Below are 22,278 nucleotides of genomic sequence, written 5' to 3' on the forward strand. Positions count from 1 at the left end.
TTTTTAAACAAAAAATAAAATATATTTTTTAATGTAGGTAACATGTTCTACAGAAACTGTTGTAATGTAATGCTGGTATGATGTCAATATATCTGTCAATCAATTTCATTGTCTGTCATTGCTGTGAACCATGCGGCACACACACAAATAAAGAATCCTGCTCAGAAGGCTTCAGGTCAAAAGTAAAGAGAGGAGTAAAGGTTGATTATGTTAAATTAGCATTCAGAGTAAAAAACTATTTTAAGTTTTCAGATGATCACTAAAATACTTGTATCTATCTCAGAGTAAATCTAGTAAACTAAGACAACTGTTCAGGTAGCTGCCAGACTAGTTTTGCTTTATCTGTAGACACACATAAGCTGTGTTAACTTAGCTGACATAACTTGCTGAGGCAGCTGAGAACTGCTCTGGTTCTTCTTTAAATCCTAGACAGCGTTGTTAAAAGTAGCGTCACATAGAAAGTAAAGGTATAAGTTGAATATTGTGCACTTTTTAGGACAGCTTGCATTGAAACGTGTGCGTCTTGTAGGGAGACGCTATTCTAGAGTACACTAATTCCGACTCTTTTTTACTTTCGTTTTTTCCCCAAGAATCTTGTGTAATTTACTGACTTATAGTTACTGTCAACGTCCCATTAAACTGCCCTCCAACAATGTAAACTCTGAGCAGCCTTCGGGCGGTACAGTAACTTAAGGTTTAAATTGCTTTATTTGGTAAAAGCACATGTTTAACATATAAAATCAGAATTAAAAAAAATACCTTAAACTTAATTTCACTGACATGAAGTACAGGTGTAAGTTCTTGTCCTGTTCACCGAGAGGCCAGAGTTCACAGATGACTACATTTGAGGCGATCAGGAGACAGACTTCTTCTGCTGTTAAATAACTAAAAGATAAAAAAAAAGACAATATTGTTATATATAATAACTATTTAGTCAAATTAAGAGAAAACAAATCCAAAGAAATACAGCTTAGATGTTGACGTACGTACCCTTAAGGCCACTGGTGTGCATGCATGTTAAGTGGAAATAATTAATTGAGGAGCTGAGCAACAATAAACCAAAAAAAAGGATATTTCTGTTTGTCAAATATTATAGTGACTTACAAGAGTGCGAGTCGGGCTGAGAGAGCGAGATCGCACCGGGCTGGAGCTCCTGCTTCTACTCCACTGTGAAAAAAACACAACAAACAGACGCATCACTAACAAACACATGAGCCTCTTTATGCTCTCACTATTCTTTATACACCAGAGCACATTTAAATCAATGACTACGTTAACATGAACACTCATATTCCACTATTATTCCCATAGGACAATGTTCTGAATTTGATGTGACTCATGTAAACATCATATTTTGTTTGGATATTCTGAGCTAGGCCTTTTTACGATTACGATATGTTGATGTTCTTCAGGTTTTAGGATCATTCTTTGTTCATGTATACAGCTCATTCACTATATGAGTCTCTATAAAGGTTTCTACGTCTCCTTCCTGTTTACCAGCAGCTCTGTGAGTTGAACACAAACCAACTAGCTGGAGTAGAGATGCATGTCCAGAAGAACAGAAGGAGAAACACTCCTACTGTTAAACATCATGAAGGAGTTGGACATCAACAGGTTTTTAGGATATGAACAAATATCTCAACGCCGACCTTTTAGAGAAGGTGTTTGAAGGAATGAAAGAGGGAGGCTGAGGTCACACGGACCAACAAGTCCTTCACCTCTGGAACACTTTGAATAAATCATATTTTGATGCAAAGAAGCACACAGAAGAGAACGGCATCAACGTGGGATTCACTGGCCTCGGTGATGAGGATGAGGAGGAATGTGGTCGTTGAAAGTTAATTAGATTTTGCACAGCTGCATTAAAACAGGAATATTAGGTGAATATTCATTTTCAATACCCATGCAAACAGATTATTAGGAATATTGCCTTTTTCGGAATGAAGGGGAATAAACTGAATATTTGGTGCATGTAAACGTAGTCACTGGTGATGCGTTTGTAGTTTTATAGAACCAGTACCACAGCGCCCCGTCGGGTCACAGCCTCGCCCTTCACCACCACAGCGTCTCCTTCCACCAGAGACGGCCACACGTGGTACATCACCAGAGGAGCCGACGACTCAGAGTCATAGCTGCGACGATACCTGAAGAACAGAGAGGCAGAGTGAGAGAGGGGGACATATAGGAAAATATTATAACACAAAGGTAGGTCAGATGTAATCTGCACAGGGACAGCAGACGAAAAATTCCAAACTCCCTCGATAACTCTGACACATTTATTATTGTGGTGGAGACTGAAATGTTAATTAATTAATGTGCACTGTCCCTGATGATAAACAGATAAATAATTGAATTTCCTGTTTTTGACGCAGTTCAAAATTAATTGAAGAAATAATTGTATTTTAAGTAATCCTCTTTCACAAACTTTTGCAGAAAACTTTTACAGAGCCCATCCTTTTTTTATTATTTACTTTGATTATTTTAATTACTAATTTAAAGTATTTTCTTTTACCTGTAAGCCCATTTGTGGCAGTCATGTTCTCAGATGTATTGTATGTTTTGTAGTCTAAGCAACAGCATTTTCTACAGACTGAACTTTTGAACAAAGGTTGATTAAATAAGATTTAAGTAGAATTAAACTACTTTATTTTCTTACATTTCACAGGTGTAAAGGCTTTGTTGTCACAGTACAAGATTGTGTTCAGGCACATGTTCATAATCGCCTGCTTGTGATATGAAGTTATACTAAACATCGGAATAGGAGACTGATAATGGCAGTGTAATGTTTTCTTTTCTTTAGTGATTGTTTTTATATTTACAAAGTACAATGACCAATGGTGTAATTTCATCACTCAATCAGTCAGTGTTAGTATTTTGCCTTTACAGCGCTGACTCCTGCTTTGCTGCACAAAGGCCTGTAGACTTTGAAACAGACACAGTAATGTTCAAAGGACTGACTTTCTTTCGTCGTAGAGTTCTCCATCACTTGCAAAGGCCAAGTCCAGCGGTGGGTCCAACGTCTGCATGGCAAACGCCGACCTGCAGGTCTCCCTGATCAGGGTGCTGATGAGGACAAAGTCCACCTCTGGAGGGAAAGAGATCCGAGGGTTCACGTTCATGGCGTTGATCACATCCTGTGGAGATGAAACACACAGACAGAAGCATTTTCAGTATCAAACAAACTACAGGCATCTGTTGTTACACATGAGAGAGGTGTTTAATCCTACGTTGATGCTGGTCTGAATGTCATACAGGTCCAGGTTTCTGACGATGTAGTCCACGGCTGCATCCTCCAGATTCTCCATTCCAAAGTGGGACGAGCACAACGTCTTCCTCACACGCAGCTTGAACTGACGGTAGGCCAGTTTTGCTGTTTTAAAGGATTCCTGAAAATAAAAACATTAATAACATTAACAGAGGCTGTTCAATTGCACGGTGGATTCAAGCTCTACTCAGGGAACGGGTGAATTGGGCAAACGTAAATTATAATGCTATCATGATGTGTTCAAATGGCATCTTGTAAAATGTAGAATTTGGTGAGAAACTTGAATTTATCCAGTTGTTTGAAGGAGATAAATGATAAGCTGTTAAACCATCTAACACTAGCTCTAAGCAGCTTTTTATACATAATTAATACTACAAATAACAAGTTTTTCTTTAATCAAATACAAATAAAAGTTTTCTGCAAACCTAGCAAAAAGATAACATTTACAATTGTTGTCTCTTTGACTTTGTTATGTAATTTATGTCTCTACCCCTTGAAAAGCAATTATAATAACTTGTTAAGAAAATCTAAAATAATCTGATAAATTGTGCAACGTACAAAAAAACCAACTATACTGTGATATGCACTTTAGGCAATAAACCAACTTAGAGCTCATTTTCCCTGCATGCACTTGTGATCTGCTTATTTAGGTGGCTCTAAAATAAATAAGTCGTACCACAGCAGCAATGAAGATGATTTTCTGGACCATCTCTAAGTCATCGATGTAGCGTCGGAAGCATGCTCTGGGCCTCCAGACGCTCCACGGCGTAGAGGTCACTGAAGCGTGACACGAGGCGGGCGTAGCGGGAGGAGTTGGTGAGCTGAGCTCTGGTGGGAGACTCGCTCCTCATCGGGCTGGAGGAGCGACTGAGCCTCGGCAACGGGCTCGGAGAACGACTCCTCACCAACCTGAGAGACGGAGAGAGGAACACATCATCGCTGAGACCCTGTTCTGTGCAGTGGTGTCAGTGTGTGGAGAATAGTGGTGCAATGGATCAATAAAGTCACATATCGGATCAGCACTAAAAAGGGGAGCAAATATAACTTTTAAAGATCCCTGATCACATTTTTTACAGATCCCTTTGTTGTTTGATTATAGCCGCAAGGATCCAGAATATTTTTTTGTCAAAAATCAGTTTAACAGCTCAGACGTCAGTAAACCATCCAAAATTCTAAGTTTTTTACTTTAATATAGTTATTTATAGTGTTTTTTTCTTCATAAAAATTGAATAAAAATTCAAAAGATAAGGAAATAAAAGATTGTATTTTTATTGATTAATACAAATCTTTTTATTAGTAGCTTTATTTATGTAATATAATCTGCTTAAAGCTAGTGTTAGAAAGTTAAACCGCTCATAATTCATCTCTAATATCTATTCTATATTAATGTGAAAACATCTCCTTCAAACTACTGGATTTATTCAAGTTAATAACCTAAACTACTCTTTTTCCCTGAACAGAGCCTGAACGCATCATAATGTAACATTTCTAGCTCTCCTCCTGTCAACTTAAACACAGAGTGGTTGTTTACAATGTAACATTATCAGAGATCGGTGACCGAAAAAGAATAAATGATGTCCTGATCTCATATATATAACAATCGTCAGTCAAACTGTATTTCACACTGTGATCATTAGCCTTAAACTGTGTCATTAATCGTGTTCACATAGTGATCTGTTACACCACTAGTGTAGAGTGCAGGTGTACCTCTCCTGCAGCATGGCCTTGTCTGTGCTCAGGTAGGACACTTCGTCTCTCAGCAGGCGAATCTGACGCTCATAGTCATCGAGAGTCTCCAGCTTCCTCTTGTAGACCTCCACCTGCTCATGTGCTGATCGCAAACTGAAACACACAAACGCTTCACATCAACAGAGGAGCACACACTTTATATTGCATTTGAAAACCAATGTAGACCCCTTTTCTGGTTTTAAATCTGGTGACATATTTTTGTGGGTGGAGCATAAAGGCAGAATAATTATGTGAACATAATAGCTAATGCTGGATAGAGAGTTTTGTTGCCTTATTTTTTATAATAGCTGGAGAAAATAGGAGTTTCCCTCACACCTGAAAGAGAAACAGGTGTGCATAGCAGAGACAAACTGAGGCATTATAAACCTTTAGATGCCAATAACTATCCTGCAGAAAAAGTTGCTATTCCAGCATTGGCAACAGTTGCCTACACTGCAGAGCAACCCAAAATAATCTGTCCAAGAGAGACAATATCAAGAAGGCTGTCCAGAGATAAAGAGACATTTTTGCTAAAAGTTTAGCTCACAACTGCAGTTACAGTTAGCAGAAGGCTAAACTATTTGCAACATTTTCTCTCCATCCTGGTTCAGCCTTCTTAGCAACAGTTTTTCTCCATCTCTGAAACGCTTCTTAGATATTGTTTATACCTTTTAAAAGGTATTATACTGCAGTTTAATATTTGACTGCATCACTCACTCTGCTCTCAGTTGCAGTATTTCATCTTCAGTGGCCAGCAGAGTGGTTGCTGATTTGTTCTTCGTATCATTCAGTTCCTTCTGAGCATCTTCCAGTCTGTTAAAACAAGGTGAGAGGATATAGATTTAAAAATAACATGTTCATGCAAAGATTATAAACAATTTGATTACATTGAAGGATGATAAATTATCATATTGAATTATCGCCCTGATTTTATCGCAATCCAGTTAAAATATTTGAACCCATCTATCTCTGTGAGCCTATACACACTGAATACAAAACTTTCATATTACACAGTCTGGCTATTTCTTCCACATGTTTAAATGTATCAAATGTTGCAAATCGATTAAAAACTAGCCAACCAATAGAATAATGACTTTTACTCGCAAAATCAATAGATTTTCTCTGAAACATCAGCTTGTACATGCTGTGGAATTATGTGGGATTGCAATCAGAGCTGGGCAATAATTTAATATGATAATTTATTGTCTTTAAATGGAATCACATGGTGACAAAATCATACATGGAGATATCGTGATACACAATTATGTCGTCTATATTGATAATAAAAAGCACAGACTTAACTCCAATTTCTCCGAAGATTTTAATTGATAAAAATGAAGCTTTTGGGAAAACCCCAGTGTGGTTAAATCAAACTTTTGTTGTAATCTGATTTCTCTGTATTTATGTGCATGCATGTCAACAGAGTCAGCATATAGCTGGAAATATTTCATATTTTTTTCTCCATCATTTCACTTGAAGCTGTTATGTTCATTTTGCACTAAAGTTCTTAATAAAATAAAAAATAAGTTTATTTTTCAAGTATTTCATTCACACAGGAGCATAAACAAGAAAAGGCTTGACCATGTGATTATTTCATATGGACTATTTATTAATTGAATTAACATAAAAACATGCTATATCATGATATATATATTGTTATTGAGGTATGATGATGATCTATGCTGAGATTTTGGCCATATTGTGCAGCACCAAGTGTGATTTATTCCCACAAATATTTAATGTTTTGGTCTTAAAGGACCTTTAAACTCACTCTGCTCTGGTGGAGTCCAACTGCAGACGAGTGGAGCAAAGCTTCTGGATGTCGCTGTCGTGGGAGGAAGAGAGCTCCCTGATCCTCCGGTCCTTTTCCACCGAGTCCTGATAACAAATGACAAATGATACACAGGAACCACAAAACTAGATGACAATAATTGAGGATAATTATTTGAATTGGTTTAAAGTGTTTCCATCTACAGCGTAGTGTCGATTTTGTTGGATGTATGAGATAATCTGTGTTATTAAACTTAGTAACGGATGATGTCACCTGGATGAGCTGCAGGCTGGTGTCATCGGAGACAGAGGGCCTCGCCATTGAGAAACAGGTCCCGAGCCACGGCAGCAGGCGTGTCTTGAGAGTGTCCACTCCACCATAGTGTCCTCCTGAGTCAGGAGAGTAGAAACAGAGTGTGAGTGTTGAATAGCTCAAGAGTGATCATAGCCTCTTAAACATAGACTGTGTGTAAGACGTGGACGTAGTCATCGTGACGTCATTGATTTGTGGACTGCAGATTTTGCCGTCGCCATGTTGTTGTTTTTTTACGCCAATTAAAGAAAGGAGTGACATAGAAACGCTGTTTACGTCTCTGGTGTCGACCTGTCAATCAGTGTGTAGTGTTTACCTGCATTGACTCTGATTTAGTAATCAGGTAAACATGCAGGACCGAAAAGACTGTAGGGAGTGCTGAATATTTAAGAAACCTTTGGGAAATGAGAATGTTTTCACAGAAGTCATGGGGAAGTTTGTTTGCTTAATTTGCAAGGAACCCATTGCAGTAATGTTAGAAGACACTAGAAACACTGTTTTTTTTTGCGACATGAGTGATTAAAAACTACACTTTTACTATTGTTTGACCTGTTACTACTTTATATTGTTCTGGACATGGACAGCAATCAAAAAAGTATATAAGATAGTTGACGTCGTGACTTCAACCATTGGTTTGTAAACTGATGTTTTGAAGCCTCGAGAACGACGATTTGGCCGTCGCCATCTTGGCGTTTTTGCAACCAATTTATGGACCCTACCATAATTTGACTGCGAAGGAGTGACGTAGAGACGCCGTATACGTCTCTGGTGTGGACCTGTCAATCAGTGTGTAGCCCCGCCCTAAAGCATCCCCTGCTTTATGGTCTGTTTGACTCTAAATGGAGCATCATTTACTAAATGAACATCATGCTGTATTGAAGAAGACTTGAAACTAGAGATTGAGACCATAAACTCATGTTTACAATGTTTACTGAGGGAATAAATCAAGAGAGAAGTAGAGTCATTTTCTCATAGACTTCTATACAACCAGAGGAGTCGCCCCCTGCTGGACAGGAGAGAGAATGCAGCTTTAAAGCATTTTAACATCGGCTTCTCTCTGCAGAACTGTTTGTTTGCCGCCTGCTTTGTAAATGAGAAAAATAATAATAATATCTCACCTTCAGCAGCAGCGAGGTTGAGGATGGCGAACAGTTGGCCCTGGATCTTGGCGGTTAATTCAATCAGCTCACAACATCTATTTAGATTCTGATCGCAGGAATTAATCTGGAGGATAAATATGACAAACAGAAGGACAAATCTTTTTAATTTATTTCAATTAGATCTTCCCCCTCAACTGGCAGATCTATATTCTACTGAGTGCACATTTCTTGTTTTTAAAATGTGCACTATAAATTACATTACATTACAGTCATTTAGCAGACGCTTTTATCCAAAGCGACTTACAATCAGTAGTATATTACATATCAATAAATAAATAAATGTGACTTGACTGACTAGAATAAAATTTCAAAAAAATAAAAAAAGAGAAAGAGAAAAGTATTTATGTTTTTAGCTCACTTTTAAAAAATAATAAAAATAAAATGTAATTTTTCACATTTTTCACATTTAAAGTATAACCTTAAAAAAACACTATTCTTGAGGTTTAGACAGTTCACTTCCGGTCCTTCTGCAAGTGTAGCCACACTACCGGAAGTAGTATCAGAGGACGTGAACCATCTTAACACAGTAGATGATCTTTGGAGTAGTCCAACCGTAGCCATGGCGACCGGCGTCCATGGCAACCAAACTCAACTTAAACAAGTGCATTCCTTCACTGTTTTAAATAATAATAATAATAATAATTAATGCATCCTAAAAAATAACAATGTGCATCGATTGAAATATTCACAATTCAAATAATAACAGTTAAAAAATAAAGAATATAAATAAAAAAATAAATAAAAATGAAAAAATAAATGTAAATTGACACAAAGCAATTAATTATTTCTGCAGGATTTAAGATTGGATTTAATTTGTACACATATATGATTTTTAAGCCCCTAATTTAATAAAGTGAAACAGATATTGAGGCTGATTTAGGTGCATTGATCAGGAGGTGCAAAGGTCAGATTTAAGTCATTCATAAACTTACATGGTAGTCTCTGTGCAGGCCCTCCAGCTTCTCCTGCAGGACGCTGAAGGAGGCCGTGTGGGTCAGTCTCCTCAACGTGTCGGCCATGATCCACTCACTAATGCACAGAGGTTTTGTTTTTTTTAATGCAACCCCAGGAGGAGGACAGCAGCACCCACTGGCTGCAGGCTCGAAAGGAGGAGTGCAGTAAAATAAAGTCCTTCCTCCACCTAAACGACCAAGCACCGCCTCAGTTGTGGCAACCGGTGGAGGTTCTGTTTTGAGCCTGTGTGGGATTAAAACGGATTATAATATAATGCTTAATGTAATCACACGTGCAGGGATGTGTTGTTATGGTTTTAAATGCACTACTAAATGATCCAACAAGATGCATCCTCCTCTTGGTGTTTATTTTATTTTGAACACATTTTTATTTATTTGTAAGTGTGTGTTTTATATCCCTGCACTACTTTTGTTTACCTCTGCTCTTTGATAGAATATCTAACAGATCACTGAATAATTTAAGCTTTAAACAAAGAACAAGGATCAGATAAGAGGTATTGTATTATTATAGCTTTACTATACTGTTTTCACATTTCCCTTGAAATATTTATATACAATACAACTTTATTAATCCACAATGGCAATTTGATTTTGGGCATGAACAGAAACAGACAATATATATATATATAAATTAAATTAAAGATAGGATGCTTTATTGTTATTACATATTAAACAGCATGACATTTTGACAATCAGCTCCACTTGGCAGCTTATATATATATATATATATATTTAAATACATATACAGTACCAGTCAAAAGTTTGACACACCTTCTCATTCAACTACTTTGAAGAATGTAAAATATAAAACATATTCTGGTTTGTTGAGCATTTGTTTGTTTACCACATAATTCCATATGTGTTCCTTCATAGTTTGGATGTCTTCAATATTAATCTACAATGTAGAAAAAAATAAAAATAAAGAAAAACCATTGAATGAGAAGGTGTGTCCAAACTTTTGACTGGTACTGTATAAATTAAATGAAAGATAGGATACTTTATTGTTATTACACATTAAACAGCACGACATTTTGACAAACCACTCCACTTGGCAGCTTATATAGATATATTTAAATATATATATATTTATATAAATATAAATGTTATAAAATGTACATTAATGCACATAAAATAATTTAAAAAACAAACTTGAATGGACCACAGATGGATGTAACAATTTACATTATTGCACTATAATAATAGTAATATTAAGAATAGAGTTAAAGTTATTCAGTTGTTAGAATTAATTAACAGCGTAATATTTGCAAAATAAAAAAGGGTAATGTCTAGCAGAGAAATAGGTTAGCTACACCTGAGTTTTATCATTTTCATTGGTTACATTCTCCTGATCACATCTGGAGAAGCTACACACTCAATATTTTATGATCTTTCAATGTTCAAATCAGAAATCAAAACTCACTTCTTCAAAACTGCTTTTAATGTCTGACTAATGCTGTGTTTTAAGTTTTAAGTTTTTAGTGTGTAGCTCTTAATGATGATTTTAAATGTCTGTAAAGCGTCTTTGAGTACTCTGAAAAGCGCTCTATGAATTAGATGTATTATTATTATTATTATTATTATTATTAGATAAGATAAGATAAGATAAGATAATCCTTTATTAGTCCCGCAGCGGGGAAATTTGCAGGCTTACAGCAGCGTAGAGTAAAGTGCACACAAGAGACATAGTAGAAGAAGACAAGATAAAAATAAAAAATGAAAATAAAAAGTATTATAAATAAGCAATAAAAAACAGTAGAAAATCAACAATAATGAAATAATAAGACAATAAAAAAACAGTTTTAATATAATATTTACAGACAGAAAAAACTATTTTAACTATTATTGCACAGTGTAATGTATTGCACAGGTTTAAATACACATGTTTTTATTGTCATGTGTCATGTGGTACTGCTGGGAGCAACTACACAGTTGACATATATATGTGACTATATATATAAATATATTAACTATATATATAGATATATTCATATCTGCTTAAAGAAGAGATTGTTTTCTTTTGTTTTTTATACCAAAAACTTTATATTTTACTGTTAATTATCAGGTTTGAGGGCTGAGGCCTGATTGGCATTTTAACCTATGGAAACTATGAATGGACACGTTTTTTCTATTTTTGGACCCGTCCGTGATTGGCTGGTTAAACTTGGACTGTACCATCTTCTGCCAAACTACAAACGTCTCTTACTGTTGGCGCTTTTCCTTCAAATAAAAAACACATCACATTTACTAATCATCTTAACATTATATATGTATTCACATTTAAATATCTTCTATTTAATATCTCACAATATAATATTTTTGGTTTGTCCCCACCCCCCTCCACGGGGAGAAGTGGTTCGTCCCGTGTCACTGGCAGCAGCAGAGGGAGGGTCAACATGGCGTCTGAGCAGGTTCGTTATGTCCAATAATTGTTGTTTTTCTTGCATTTTACATCGCTTTTAGCTGCTTTTTTTTGCTTATAATGTAAATATACATTCTCCTGAGTAACCTTATGTAATGCATATTAATATTCTGCCTTTCATTGTGGGCCATACGTGTCATTAAAACCGACCTCTGCCTGGTTATTGTGGATAAAGCATGCTGTTTATGGTGGTGGTGACGTCATCCAGCTCCTGTAAAGAGCTGTAAGGCTGCATGGGGATGAGGCCAGAGGACTGTGTTTCTATGTGGCTGCAGGTTATTTATAGTTCCTGCACAGACAGACAGTCTATGGTCATTTAACTGAGATGCATTCCATTGCAGGGCAGAAATAGGAGCCTTAAAGTGTCACAATATGGATGCAAATGCAGATTAATGAGTCATTTCATGTGAGAAAGTTCCATGTTTAACAATTCTGATCAAGAAAAAGCATGCAAACAGTGTATTACAAGTATGTGTTCAATTACACTGTGATTATTAAGCTGCATTTTTTTGTTATTTTTTAGTTCCTAAACAGACAAAATGTCTTGGTTATTTAACTGAGATGCATTCCATTGCAGGGCACAAATAGGAGCCTTTTTTTGCCACAATATGGATGTAAATGCAGATTAATGAGTCATTTCATGAAAGTTCCATGTTTAACAATTCTGACATTAAATCAGTGTATTACCACTATGTGTTCAATTACACTGTGATTATTAAGGAGAGGAATGAAGTATAGAGGAGAATCTGATTTAAAATATCAGCTGTTATACTCCTTAAAACTAAGCTTATGTTAGGAAATGGTTCTTTTTGTAATTGTAGGTCAATTCTATAATTTTAAATTAATTATTTCACTTCATTTAAAGGGCCGGTGTGGAGGATTTAGCAGAAATGGAATATGACATTCATAACTATGTTTTACTTGTATGTTGAACATTGGTGGTCAAACTGCCCATAGTGAATTTTTAAAACATAAACTACAAAATGTCTTGCATATTTATTTTATTATTTATTTTCTTGCATTGCATTTTTTGGTTATTTTTTTGTTCCTGCACAGACAGACAGTCTAGGGTCATTTAACTGAGATGCATTCCATTGCAGGGCACAAATAGGAGCCTCAAAGTGTCACAATATGGATGTAAATGCAGATTAATGAGTCATTTCATGTGAGAAAGTTCCATGTTTAACAATTCTGATCAAGAAAAAGCATGCAAACAGTGTATTACAAGTATGTGTTCAATTACACTGTGATTATTGAGGAGAGGAATGAAGTATAGAGGGAGAATTTAATTTAAAAACTCCAGTCTTGGTTTGCTATAAAAAAAATAAGCCTATGTAGGGGAATTGTTTTTGTATTTGTTTTTGTATTTGTAGGCCAATTCTTTTATTTTAAAATGAATTCATTCGCTTTATTTAAAGGGCCAGTGTGGGGGATCTTAGCAGAAATGGAATATGATAATCATAATGTTTTAATTAGTTAACGACCACTTGAAACTAAAATGTTTTTAAAGTATACTAGAATATGGCTTTAGCATGTTTCTTCTATTACTTACCTTCTTGTGTGTGCATTGGATTTCTTAGTATAAACGCTAGATGTCGCTGACGTTCTGAACAGCTGCTTTACCTGCATTGATTAGTATTCAATTAAAACCTTTACCTCAGTTGATCAGGTAAACATGCAGGACCGAAAAGACTGTAGGGAGTGCTGAATATTTAAGAAACCTTTGGCACAGAAGTCAAGGGGGAAGTGTGTTTGCTTAATTTGCAAGGAACCCATTGCAGTGATGGAAGATTATAATGATAGAAGAAACTAGAAACACTGTTTTTTTACGCTGTATACGTCTCTGGTAGAGACCTGTCAATCACAGTAGCCTAAAGCATCCCCTGCTTTATGGTCTGTTTGACTCTAAATGGAGCATCATTTACTAAATGAACATCATGCTGTATTGAAGAAGACTTGAAACTAGAGATTGAGACCATAAACTCATGTTTACAATGTTTACTGAGGGAATAAATCAAGAGAGAAGTAGAGTCATTTTCTCATAGACTTCTATACAACCAGAGGAGTCGCCCCCTGATGGACAGGAGAGAGAATGCAGGTTTTTAGAAATGTCCTCATTGACGTTACTCGGCAGAACAGGAGATTGAGTTCTACGGAGCCACCGTCTGAACCTGATACTCTTAAAGTTTCGTCGGCCTTTTGTCCAATACTTTTATTGCATGATTGTTCAACCTCTCTAGGGGTTCAGTCACTGATGAACCACACGTTTCACAGTAACTGAGGTTTGAGATCCTGACTAGAAAAAAATAGAAGAGATTTTTTGTGTCATCATGCCTCAGAGACTGTTTTGCGTTCCAGGAGAGTTCCAACGGGCCGGTGAAGAAGTCCATGCGAGAGAAGGCCATAGAGAGACGTGGCATCAACAAGGAACACAACAGTAACTTCAAAGCTGGATATGTTCCCATAGAAGAAGAACGTCTCCATAAGACGGGGCTGAGAGGACGCAAGGGGAACATGGCTGTTTGCATCGTCGTCCTCCTCTTCATCCTCGCCTTAATCAACCTCATCGTGAGTTCTACAAATGCCCTCTTGATTACACAAAATCATGGTGAAGAGTTGACACAGAATCATTGATTATTATGTGTTGAGGGATGTTTAGAAGTGTGTCTGTATGAGGTTCTCCTCCATAGTCAGTGTTTTACTACAGTATATTTAGAATATTTACACCTCTTTACCTTTATGACGGAGAACTGAAGCTGTTATCTATGCTCTCTACAAAGACACCAGACTACATTCACACAAACAGAGATTTAACCTCTCAGAACACAAGAGTTACTGCTCTACTGCTGCCTCCATCTGTTAGTTAGTTAAAATCACTGTTTTTGTGAATGGAGTGTGGTGTCTTTGAAGAGAGCAAAGATAATGTATTTTTCTGACATTAAAGGGTTAGTTCAGATTCACCACAGCCACACAAACTGTAAAATATAACATTCACCTCTCATCAAATATGAAAATCTATTAAAAAATGTATTTTGGGTGAGGTAAAATGACTATAATTGTCAATGGAGTCCTGTGGCTTTGAGGAGAACAAAGATGGATATAACTGTTTCAGTTCCCTCTCTTAAAGAGGTGAAAATATTCTAAATATAGCGTTCTCTTAAACTGATATTGATTCTTTTAGGAGTCTAAAATACGTCCACAGCAGAACATTGATCTGCTCCGTGCTGGTTCTCCTGTCTGTTTCTACAAACTCCATCTACTGTAGTAAAACACTGACTGTGGAGAAGAACCTCATACAGACACACTGATAAACATCCAAACTATCCCTTTTCAAAATCTGCAATAACTCCATCTTCTCTCAGATCACTCTGGTCATATGGACGGTGATCCGCATCGGTCCGAATGGCTGTGACAGTATGGAGTTCCATGAGTCCGGCCTGCTGCGCTTCAAACAGAAGGCGGACATGGGCATCGTTCACCCACTGCACAAGAGCACCATAGGGGGCCGCAAGGACCAGGACCTGGTGCTGGTCGGCAACAATAATCCAGTGAGAAACACTCCGAGGACACTGAAGGAAATTACATAATGTGTGCTCACTTTTTTTAACTTTTCTCTTTTGTTTTATGTTTGTTTGTCCAGGTTGTGTTCCAGCAAGGCACCACTAAGCTGAGCGTGGAGAAGGACAAGACCTCGGTGGTCAGTGATGTTGGCATTACCTTCACGGACCCCCGAACACAGACCACGTTCTTCAGCACAGACTTTGAGAACCACGAGTTCCATTTGCCAAAAGGAGTCAAAGTTCTCAGTGTTAAGAAGGCTTCCACAGAACGGGTGTGTATGATGCTAATAAATGGGGGAAAAAAAACTGTGGTTATAAAGTGAGGTATTGTGTATAAAGTACTATCAGTACACAATAACACATAATGGTCAGGTAAAAATGTATAACTGCAGCATTAAAAAATTCCACAAGAACACACTGAACTTCATCAGTGTAAAATGAAGGAAGTTTAGACTTGAAATCTGGTTCTGGAGTTTCTTCAGAATAAATATCTGAATGTCTCAGAGTGGCCCAAATATCCAGAGAGACATGAAGTTTGCGGTTCAACATTCGGAAAGAATTTGAATTACAAAGCAGGTGTGCAGAGAGGTTGAGGACACTTTCTCGAAATAGTGACTTAGTATCAAAAAAACAATGAGAAACTATATTGAAAAAAGACTTAGTATGATGACTTTGTATCTTAAAATAATGACTTTTAATCTCAAAAGAATGACTTAGAATTTCAAAATAAGAGAAACTTAAAAAATAAACTTTATTTAAACATAATAATAAAACTTTCTCAAAATAATGACTTGGTTTCTCATTATTTTGATGTGCTTTGTCATTATTTTGTGATACTAAGTCATTCATTTCTCATTATAATGAATGACAGGATCTGATTTTCTCATTACAAGGTTAGGTTTTCTTCTTTTTTTTTTTCTTTAACAAATAAGTTTCAAAACAGGTGTTACCGTCTTTGTGTTTGACTGCTGTGTGCTTCCATTGAACTGTAACTATTGTCACTCACTAACTGATCTAGTTTCCTATATATTCATCTCCTTCCCAACATCTCTCATCTGAAATGCTTAAATTATTGCTGCATTACTTTTAATGTCTTAGGGTTTAACATATCGCATGTCTCTGATTTTTAGATCACCAGCAGTGCATCATCTGACCTGAACATTAAAGGGGACAGCAAGGCCATCATCCGTGGAAACGAGGGCGTCAACATCATGGGCCGAACCGTGGAGTTCAAGATGGGTGGAGGCATCGAGCTCCGGGCCGTAAGTATTAAGATTACTCTCGTTAATGATTTGTGACGCTGCAATACCTCCAAATTGTGTCTTTCAAAATAAAGGTCTTTGCAAACTCTTACATGAATACAATCCAAAGATGAGAGGACAAACGGGGTTATTTTGCTCTTTTCAGGAGAACAGCATCGTTCTCAACGGCTCGGTCATGTTCAACGCTTCACGCATCCCAAACTCTGCAGGTGACGTGTACTTCGACGAGGGCATGGAGAGGTACAAGCTCTGCATGTGTGCAGACGGGACTCTGTTCCGCGTTCAGGTCAAATATCCCAACATGGGCTGCCAGACCTCAGATAACCCGTGTGGAAAAGCTCACTAGAGGCGCTGCTTTTTTTACATCACAAATTTGCGTGTATTAAAAAAAGATTCTGTAGGACATCAATGAACGATACCTCTGCAGTAAAACCCTCATATTCTGTATTCCTCATTTTGTTTTTGCCACAAACAGGAATTGTGTTACAGATTGCCACTTGGCCAAAGATGTGAGCAAACAAGTGCAATATTTTTATTATTGCAGGTGTGCCAAACGTTATCTAAAAAATGCATAATGCCATGACACTCCTAGATTCCTCATCAAACTGTGGTTTACTGCCTATTGATATCAATTAGAAGCTGCAGTATTTACTTTTTGCCTTACCGTCCAGTATTATTAATATACAAACCTTGAAAAGGAGATTTTATTTGCTCATTTTTTTATTGTTGCTGGCAGCTTTGTTAGATTTTTCTGTTTATTATAAACACTACATGGTTATAAAGTTTATTTTTAATTACATTTAAGGATAAACTGTAAAACAAAAAAGATATTTTAAGATTCTTAGACCGTTTATCATGCACGTGCCAATGGATTTACAAGGGATGAAGAATATAATATATATGTAATATTCAAATTTTTACAGCTAAATAATACAGTATTGAATAACAGGAGGAGAGTTTGTGCACTAAGTTACACTACGGATTAATTCTCCTTAAATGTTGATGAACGTCAGGAAAGTTTGAATCAGTAGTTTGGTTTGAAGCTTTTATTGAGTGGTTTGAATTTTGTGCAATATAGTAAAAAAAATATTTGAATTTAATTTTGCTTTGGATCGTTTTGTCTGTTTTTATAAATGTGCTGATGTTGAGAAAGAAGTTGTTCTCCGAGCGTAACAGACCTGATGACCCGACTCCTACAAAATAAAGTTCACATACAACTAAACTAGACGGGTTTTGTGAATGAGATCAACTCAATGAAAATAACAGGATTGTTCAACATGTCATTGCTCTGTTTGTTTCAATAAATAAACGTGTTGCTACGTGAAACTTCTTCTCATTGGTTTCAGGAAAGGCCTCCAGTGTTTACATGGTCATCTACAAATATAAAAGAATGCAGTTTTACTATCTAAAAGTACTTGGTTATGTTTAAGTATCAAAAGTATAACTTGGTTATTTTTAGGAAACGAAAGTAGTACTTGATTTACTATAGGTAACAAAAGTACTACTTGGTTATGTTTTGGTGACAAAAGTTTACTACAGTTATTTATAGGTAACAAAAGTACTTTGTAATGTTTAGGAAACTAAAGTAGTACTTGATTTACTATAGGTAACAAAAGTAGTACTTGGTTATGTACTACTTAGGTAGGTTTTGGAAACAAAAGTACTTTATATTTAGGGTACTAAACAAAAGTAATACTTGGTTATAATTGGAAAACAAAACTTGTTTATGTTTACTTGGTTATGTTTGGCATTAAAAGTACTACTTGTTATGTTATGTTTATGTTTATGCAACAAAAGTACTACTTGGTTATGTTTATGCAACAAAAGTACTACTTGGTTATGTTATGTTTAGGAAACAAAAGTAGTACTTGGTTATGTTTAGGCACTAAATGTACTACTTGGTTTACTATAGGTAACAAAAGTACTAGTTAGTTCGGTTTTTGAAACAAAAGTACTTAAGTTTTGGCAACAAAAGTACTACTTTGTTATGTTTAGGCAACAAAAGTAGTACTTGGTTTACTATAGGTAACAAAAGTACTAGTTAGGTAGGTTTTGGAAACAAAATACTACTTGCTCAACATGTCATTGCTCTGTTTGTTTCAATAAATAAAGGAGTTGCTACGTGAAACTTCTTATCATTGGTTTCAGGAAATACCTCCAGTGTTTACATGGTCATTTAAATCCATAAAATAATAGTTTTATGATCACGGAGAATGTGGAGCCATAAACAGTCAGGATCAGAGTCACCTGACAGGGAGGGAGGGTAAAAAGTAAAACAATCACAGTGAGACATTAACTTCAACGTGTAAATGATTGAATGGGAAACAGAGCGACGTCTTTAGGGGTCGCTGCTCGTTTAGCTCGACGCAGCGAAACGCTCCTCAGACTTTGATCAGAAACCGACGGAGACTGACGAGAGACACGGAGAGTCAAAAGACAGTCACAAGTTCTTTCTGTCAACTCGGCAAAGAGTGGACACACAGGTGAGTTTGATGTTTTTGTACTTTGATTACACAAAGATTGATGTAAAAACAGATGTTATTGTTTTCTTTGTGAGCGATTCTGTGATCTGTCATTGACCCGTCTGTCCGCCCATCCTCTCAGGACCCGGGGTTGTGATGGCGGGGTCGCCGGGGTCGCTCCTGACCGCTCTGCTGCTCCTCGTCTCCTCCGGACTCCACCGCTCCTCCACCTGTCCGGACTCCTGCGCCTGTCAGACAGCTGCCCAGTTGAACTGCTCCTCCGCGGGTCTTTCCTCGGTACCCCGACTCATCCGGGACTCTGTTACCGAGCTGGACTTGTCTCATAATCACCTGGATTTCGTGACCTTCAACCGGCCGCTTCCTAACCTCAGGGGCGTTTGGTTGGGGAACAACGGCATCGAACACTTGTCTCTCTGCGTGGAGAGACAACCGGGACGCCGCTACGTCACACGGAGACAGCTACGTGGCTCGGGGACTTGGAGAGGACGGGGGTGTGAATCATGGGCCCCCACCCTGCAGCTGCTATCTGTGGAGAGGAATCAGCTACAGCAACTCCCAGAGGGTGAGTCACTGTGATAGCGTAATACATAAAACTGTCACAGCACATAAAGGGCAGTACATTTAAACTGGTAAAATCAAAAGTAAAAGTATTAATCTTTTTATTATTAAAATCATTATTATTCATGCGTTTAAATGTAAGAAGCACTATTTAAATTTGTCTAGAAAGTTTATTCTATAACAGTGCGTCATATTTTGGATGAGATTTATTTCAAACATGCAATAAATAATAACAAATCAAAAAAAGAATAACAAATAAAATCAACAAACATGTACAGAAAATTCTAAATTAACTAAATAATTTAGAAATAATATTATTTTGGAAAGGAGTTTTTTACAGATACACATGAATAATCATCTTAATATATAAAACTAAAAAGATAAAACGATCTGCGTCCACACGGGTGTTTCTGCATCGTTTTCGAAACTATTCACGTACACTGGGCATGATGGTTCCAAGGTGAACATGAAGTAGATTGGTTGCTTAGTTACAGAAAATACGACAGAGTATCATAGTACTCTTTAATAATAAAAGGTTGTGCTTTATACTAAAGGTCTTCCGCTCCAATCTTCCTCTATAAACTCAGACAAATTTTGCGGAAAAAAAGTTTTATTTTTTAAACTAAGTTACAACGCTGCAGGTTTTGCTCTATCTCTCTCTCACAAACATCAAATGTACCTTAAAATGAATTTCCATGAATTTTCATTTCCAGTTTTAGGACTCATTCTTGCTGCACTTTATGTTCAGTACAGTGTTCACAATGGTGCATAGTATCTCATAATGACCTATAGAACACCCAACATGCTCTGAGGCTAAATAGTTGTATGTAAAGTCTGGGTGTGTACCCACAATAAACGTAGACTGTTCATCACTAAGGAGTATAACCAGGAGATAAACACACTTCTTGAAGTCCAACTTTGATGAAGTTGAACCCCTTAAAGGGCCAGTGTGTAGAATCTATTGCCAGATATAGAATATAATATACATAACTATGTTTTCTTTGTTGTATCATTACCTGAAACCATTAATCGTTGTGTGAGCCCTTCATATCTACATAGGGAGCAAGTGGGAGTTTGGCGTCTTTGATTATGTTGTTTTTTGGCAACCAGTGAACAGGAAGTGACCATATTTGGACTGAGGAGGAGTGACGTAGAGACGACGGAAACGTCTCTGGTGTCGACCTGTCAATCAGTGTGTAGCCCCGCCCTAAAGCATCCCCTGCTTTATGGTCTGTTTGACTCTAAATGGAGCATCATTTACTAAATGAACATCATGCTGTATTGAAGAAGACTTGAAACTAGAGATTGAGACCATAAACTCATGTTTACAATGTTTACTGAGGGAATAAATCAAGAGAGAAGTAGAGTCATTTTCTCATAGACTTCTATACAACCAGAGGAGTCGCCCCCTGATGGACAGGAGAGAGAATGCAGGTTCTGCATCGGATTCACTAGGCAGAACCAGAGGTTGGCGCCTGCTCTACAGAGAGCCTTTTCATTTTCCTAGTTATCTGAAGGCCACCTTAGTTCTTAAACACAAAAAGGAGAAGGGATATTGAGAGGGGTATACAGTTGGTTGCATTCTCAACCTCACCACAAGAGGCTACTAAATCCTACACAATGCTCCTTTAAAATAAAGCATTATCTATCTACTCAGATGTCCATGAGTTTAAACTTTTCAGATTGTATCATCTAAATGATTCTCCCAGGCCTCAAAACTGAATATTTCCAATATTTCACTAACAAAGGAAACATTAAGAGCAAGAAGAAGACTTTAACTTGGTGTAGCAGAACTTTTTTCGGGGGTTCTTTCTCTCCTTTTTACCATCTTGTGAATTTAATCAGTTAAATTACACATAAATAGCTTTTTTTTAATTATTGAGTATGTGTGGGTGGTTAAAAGATTATGCATCTGATAGTGAAGTTGCGGAGTCGGCACTATGCAGAGCTTTAACTGTCCTCTGTGGTGTTGGAAATGTTCTATGAGTCACACCTGTGAGGTATGTTGTTTACCGAGTTCTGCCTGAAAAGGTGGTCTGAGGTTTACTCAATGGTCCTGACGGTAGAATAAGTCTTTGAGCTGTGTTAACGTCCTTTCATTTGATTCTTAGATATAAACAAAAACCCCCTTGTTGTCGATATCTTTATCTTTTGTACTTTGCTCCGCTCAGAAATGATTTAACCTCCCAAGATAAAGACACTGTACACCCTTCAGTCACAGCTTTTATTGACATTCCAGTGGCTCAAATAAAGGTGTAAACACGCAGCACAACTTCTAAGATTCATGTTATTACGTAGAATTCCTGCAGCTGGATTGAACATGTGTGTTGTTTCAGAGGGAATGCATTCACTGTGGTGCTTTTCGTGTGTGTGGACAGCCCATTTATTTAGCAGGAGCTGACAGTCATGGACTTCTTTCCTGTTTGGTATTCAGCTCACAGAGCCTCTCTAACGAAGCTCAGACCCACAGTGCTCTACTTCAGCCCGGCGGTCTCAGGGAGATTGTCTCGGGCTGCTGAAGAAGAGCTTTCACAGAGAAAAAAAGGACAGAAGAATTTGGATTCATATTCCAGTGAAGGGGTGTTAATTTATTCAGACCTTTTACACTATTCACTATCTGGAAAAGAGAGAGGCCTCTAGTTGATATGATTTAATCTCAGCATTGAAAACACTTCTGCACACAAATCGGCTTCATAGTAATAAAAATATAACGTGTTATCATAGAAAACCTGTAACATACAGTTCAGTTCTTGCTCAATTCAGTATGTAAGACTAAAACTGACATT

At 37.0% G+C, this 22,278-nt stretch overlaps 2 protein-coding genes across 2 annotated transcripts; one reads left to right on the top strand and one right to left on the bottom strand.

Annotated features, from left to right (window-relative positions):
* Positions 1-828: 828 nt before the first annotated feature.
* Positions 829-9,255, bottom strand: LOC129116842 (mitochondria-eating protein-like). The gene is given in 13 exon segments (XM_054627536.1): positions 829-885; positions 1,105-1,167; positions 2,021-2,144; positions 2,959-3,134; positions 3,228-3,386; positions 3,942-3,998; positions 4,000-4,174; positions 4,973-5,107; positions 5,711-5,806; positions 6,765-6,871; positions 7,038-7,153; positions 8,195-8,300; positions 9,169-9,255. Coding segments are annotated over 13 exon segments (1,458 nt in total).
* A 2,313-nt stretch (positions 9,256-11,568) lies between these two features.
* LOC129116840 (beta-sarcoglycan-like) lies at positions 11,569-17,772 on the top strand. Its single transcript, XM_054627533.1, has 6 exons — positions 11,569-11,618; positions 13,988-14,197; positions 14,992-15,177; positions 15,270-15,461; positions 16,320-16,451; positions 16,597-17,772. The coding sequence occupies exons 1-6, from the start codon at positions 11,604-11,606 to the stop codon at positions 16,795-16,797; spliced, it is 936 nt and encodes a 311-aa protein (XP_054483508.1). The 5' UTR covers positions 11,569-11,603; the 3' UTR covers positions 16,798-17,772.
* Positions 17,773-22,278: the final 4,506 nt, after the last annotated feature.

This window comes from Anoplopoma fimbria, unplaced genomic scaffold, assembly GCF_027596085.1.
Source record: "Anoplopoma fimbria isolate UVic2021 breed Golden Eagle Sablefish unplaced genomic scaffold, Afim_UVic_2022 Un_contig_9145_pilon_pilon, whole genome shotgun sequence".
NCBI classification, from domain to species: Eukaryota; Metazoa; Chordata; class Actinopteri; order Perciformes; family Anoplopomatidae; genus Anoplopoma; species Anoplopoma fimbria.

What these genes read in the sequence shown, in the direction of transcription:
- LOC129116840 (XM_054627533.1), top strand. An exon ending in TCGCCTTAATCAACCTCATC is followed by an intron (nt 14,198 to 14,991) that starts GTGAGTTCTACA and finishes ATCTTCTCTCAG; the next exon opens with ATCACTCTGGTCATATGGAC. An exon ending in GAGGCATCGAGCTCCGGGCC is followed by an intron (nt 16,452 to 16,596) that starts GTAAGTATTAAG and finishes TGCTCTTTTCAG; the next exon opens with GAGAACAGCATCGTTCTCAA.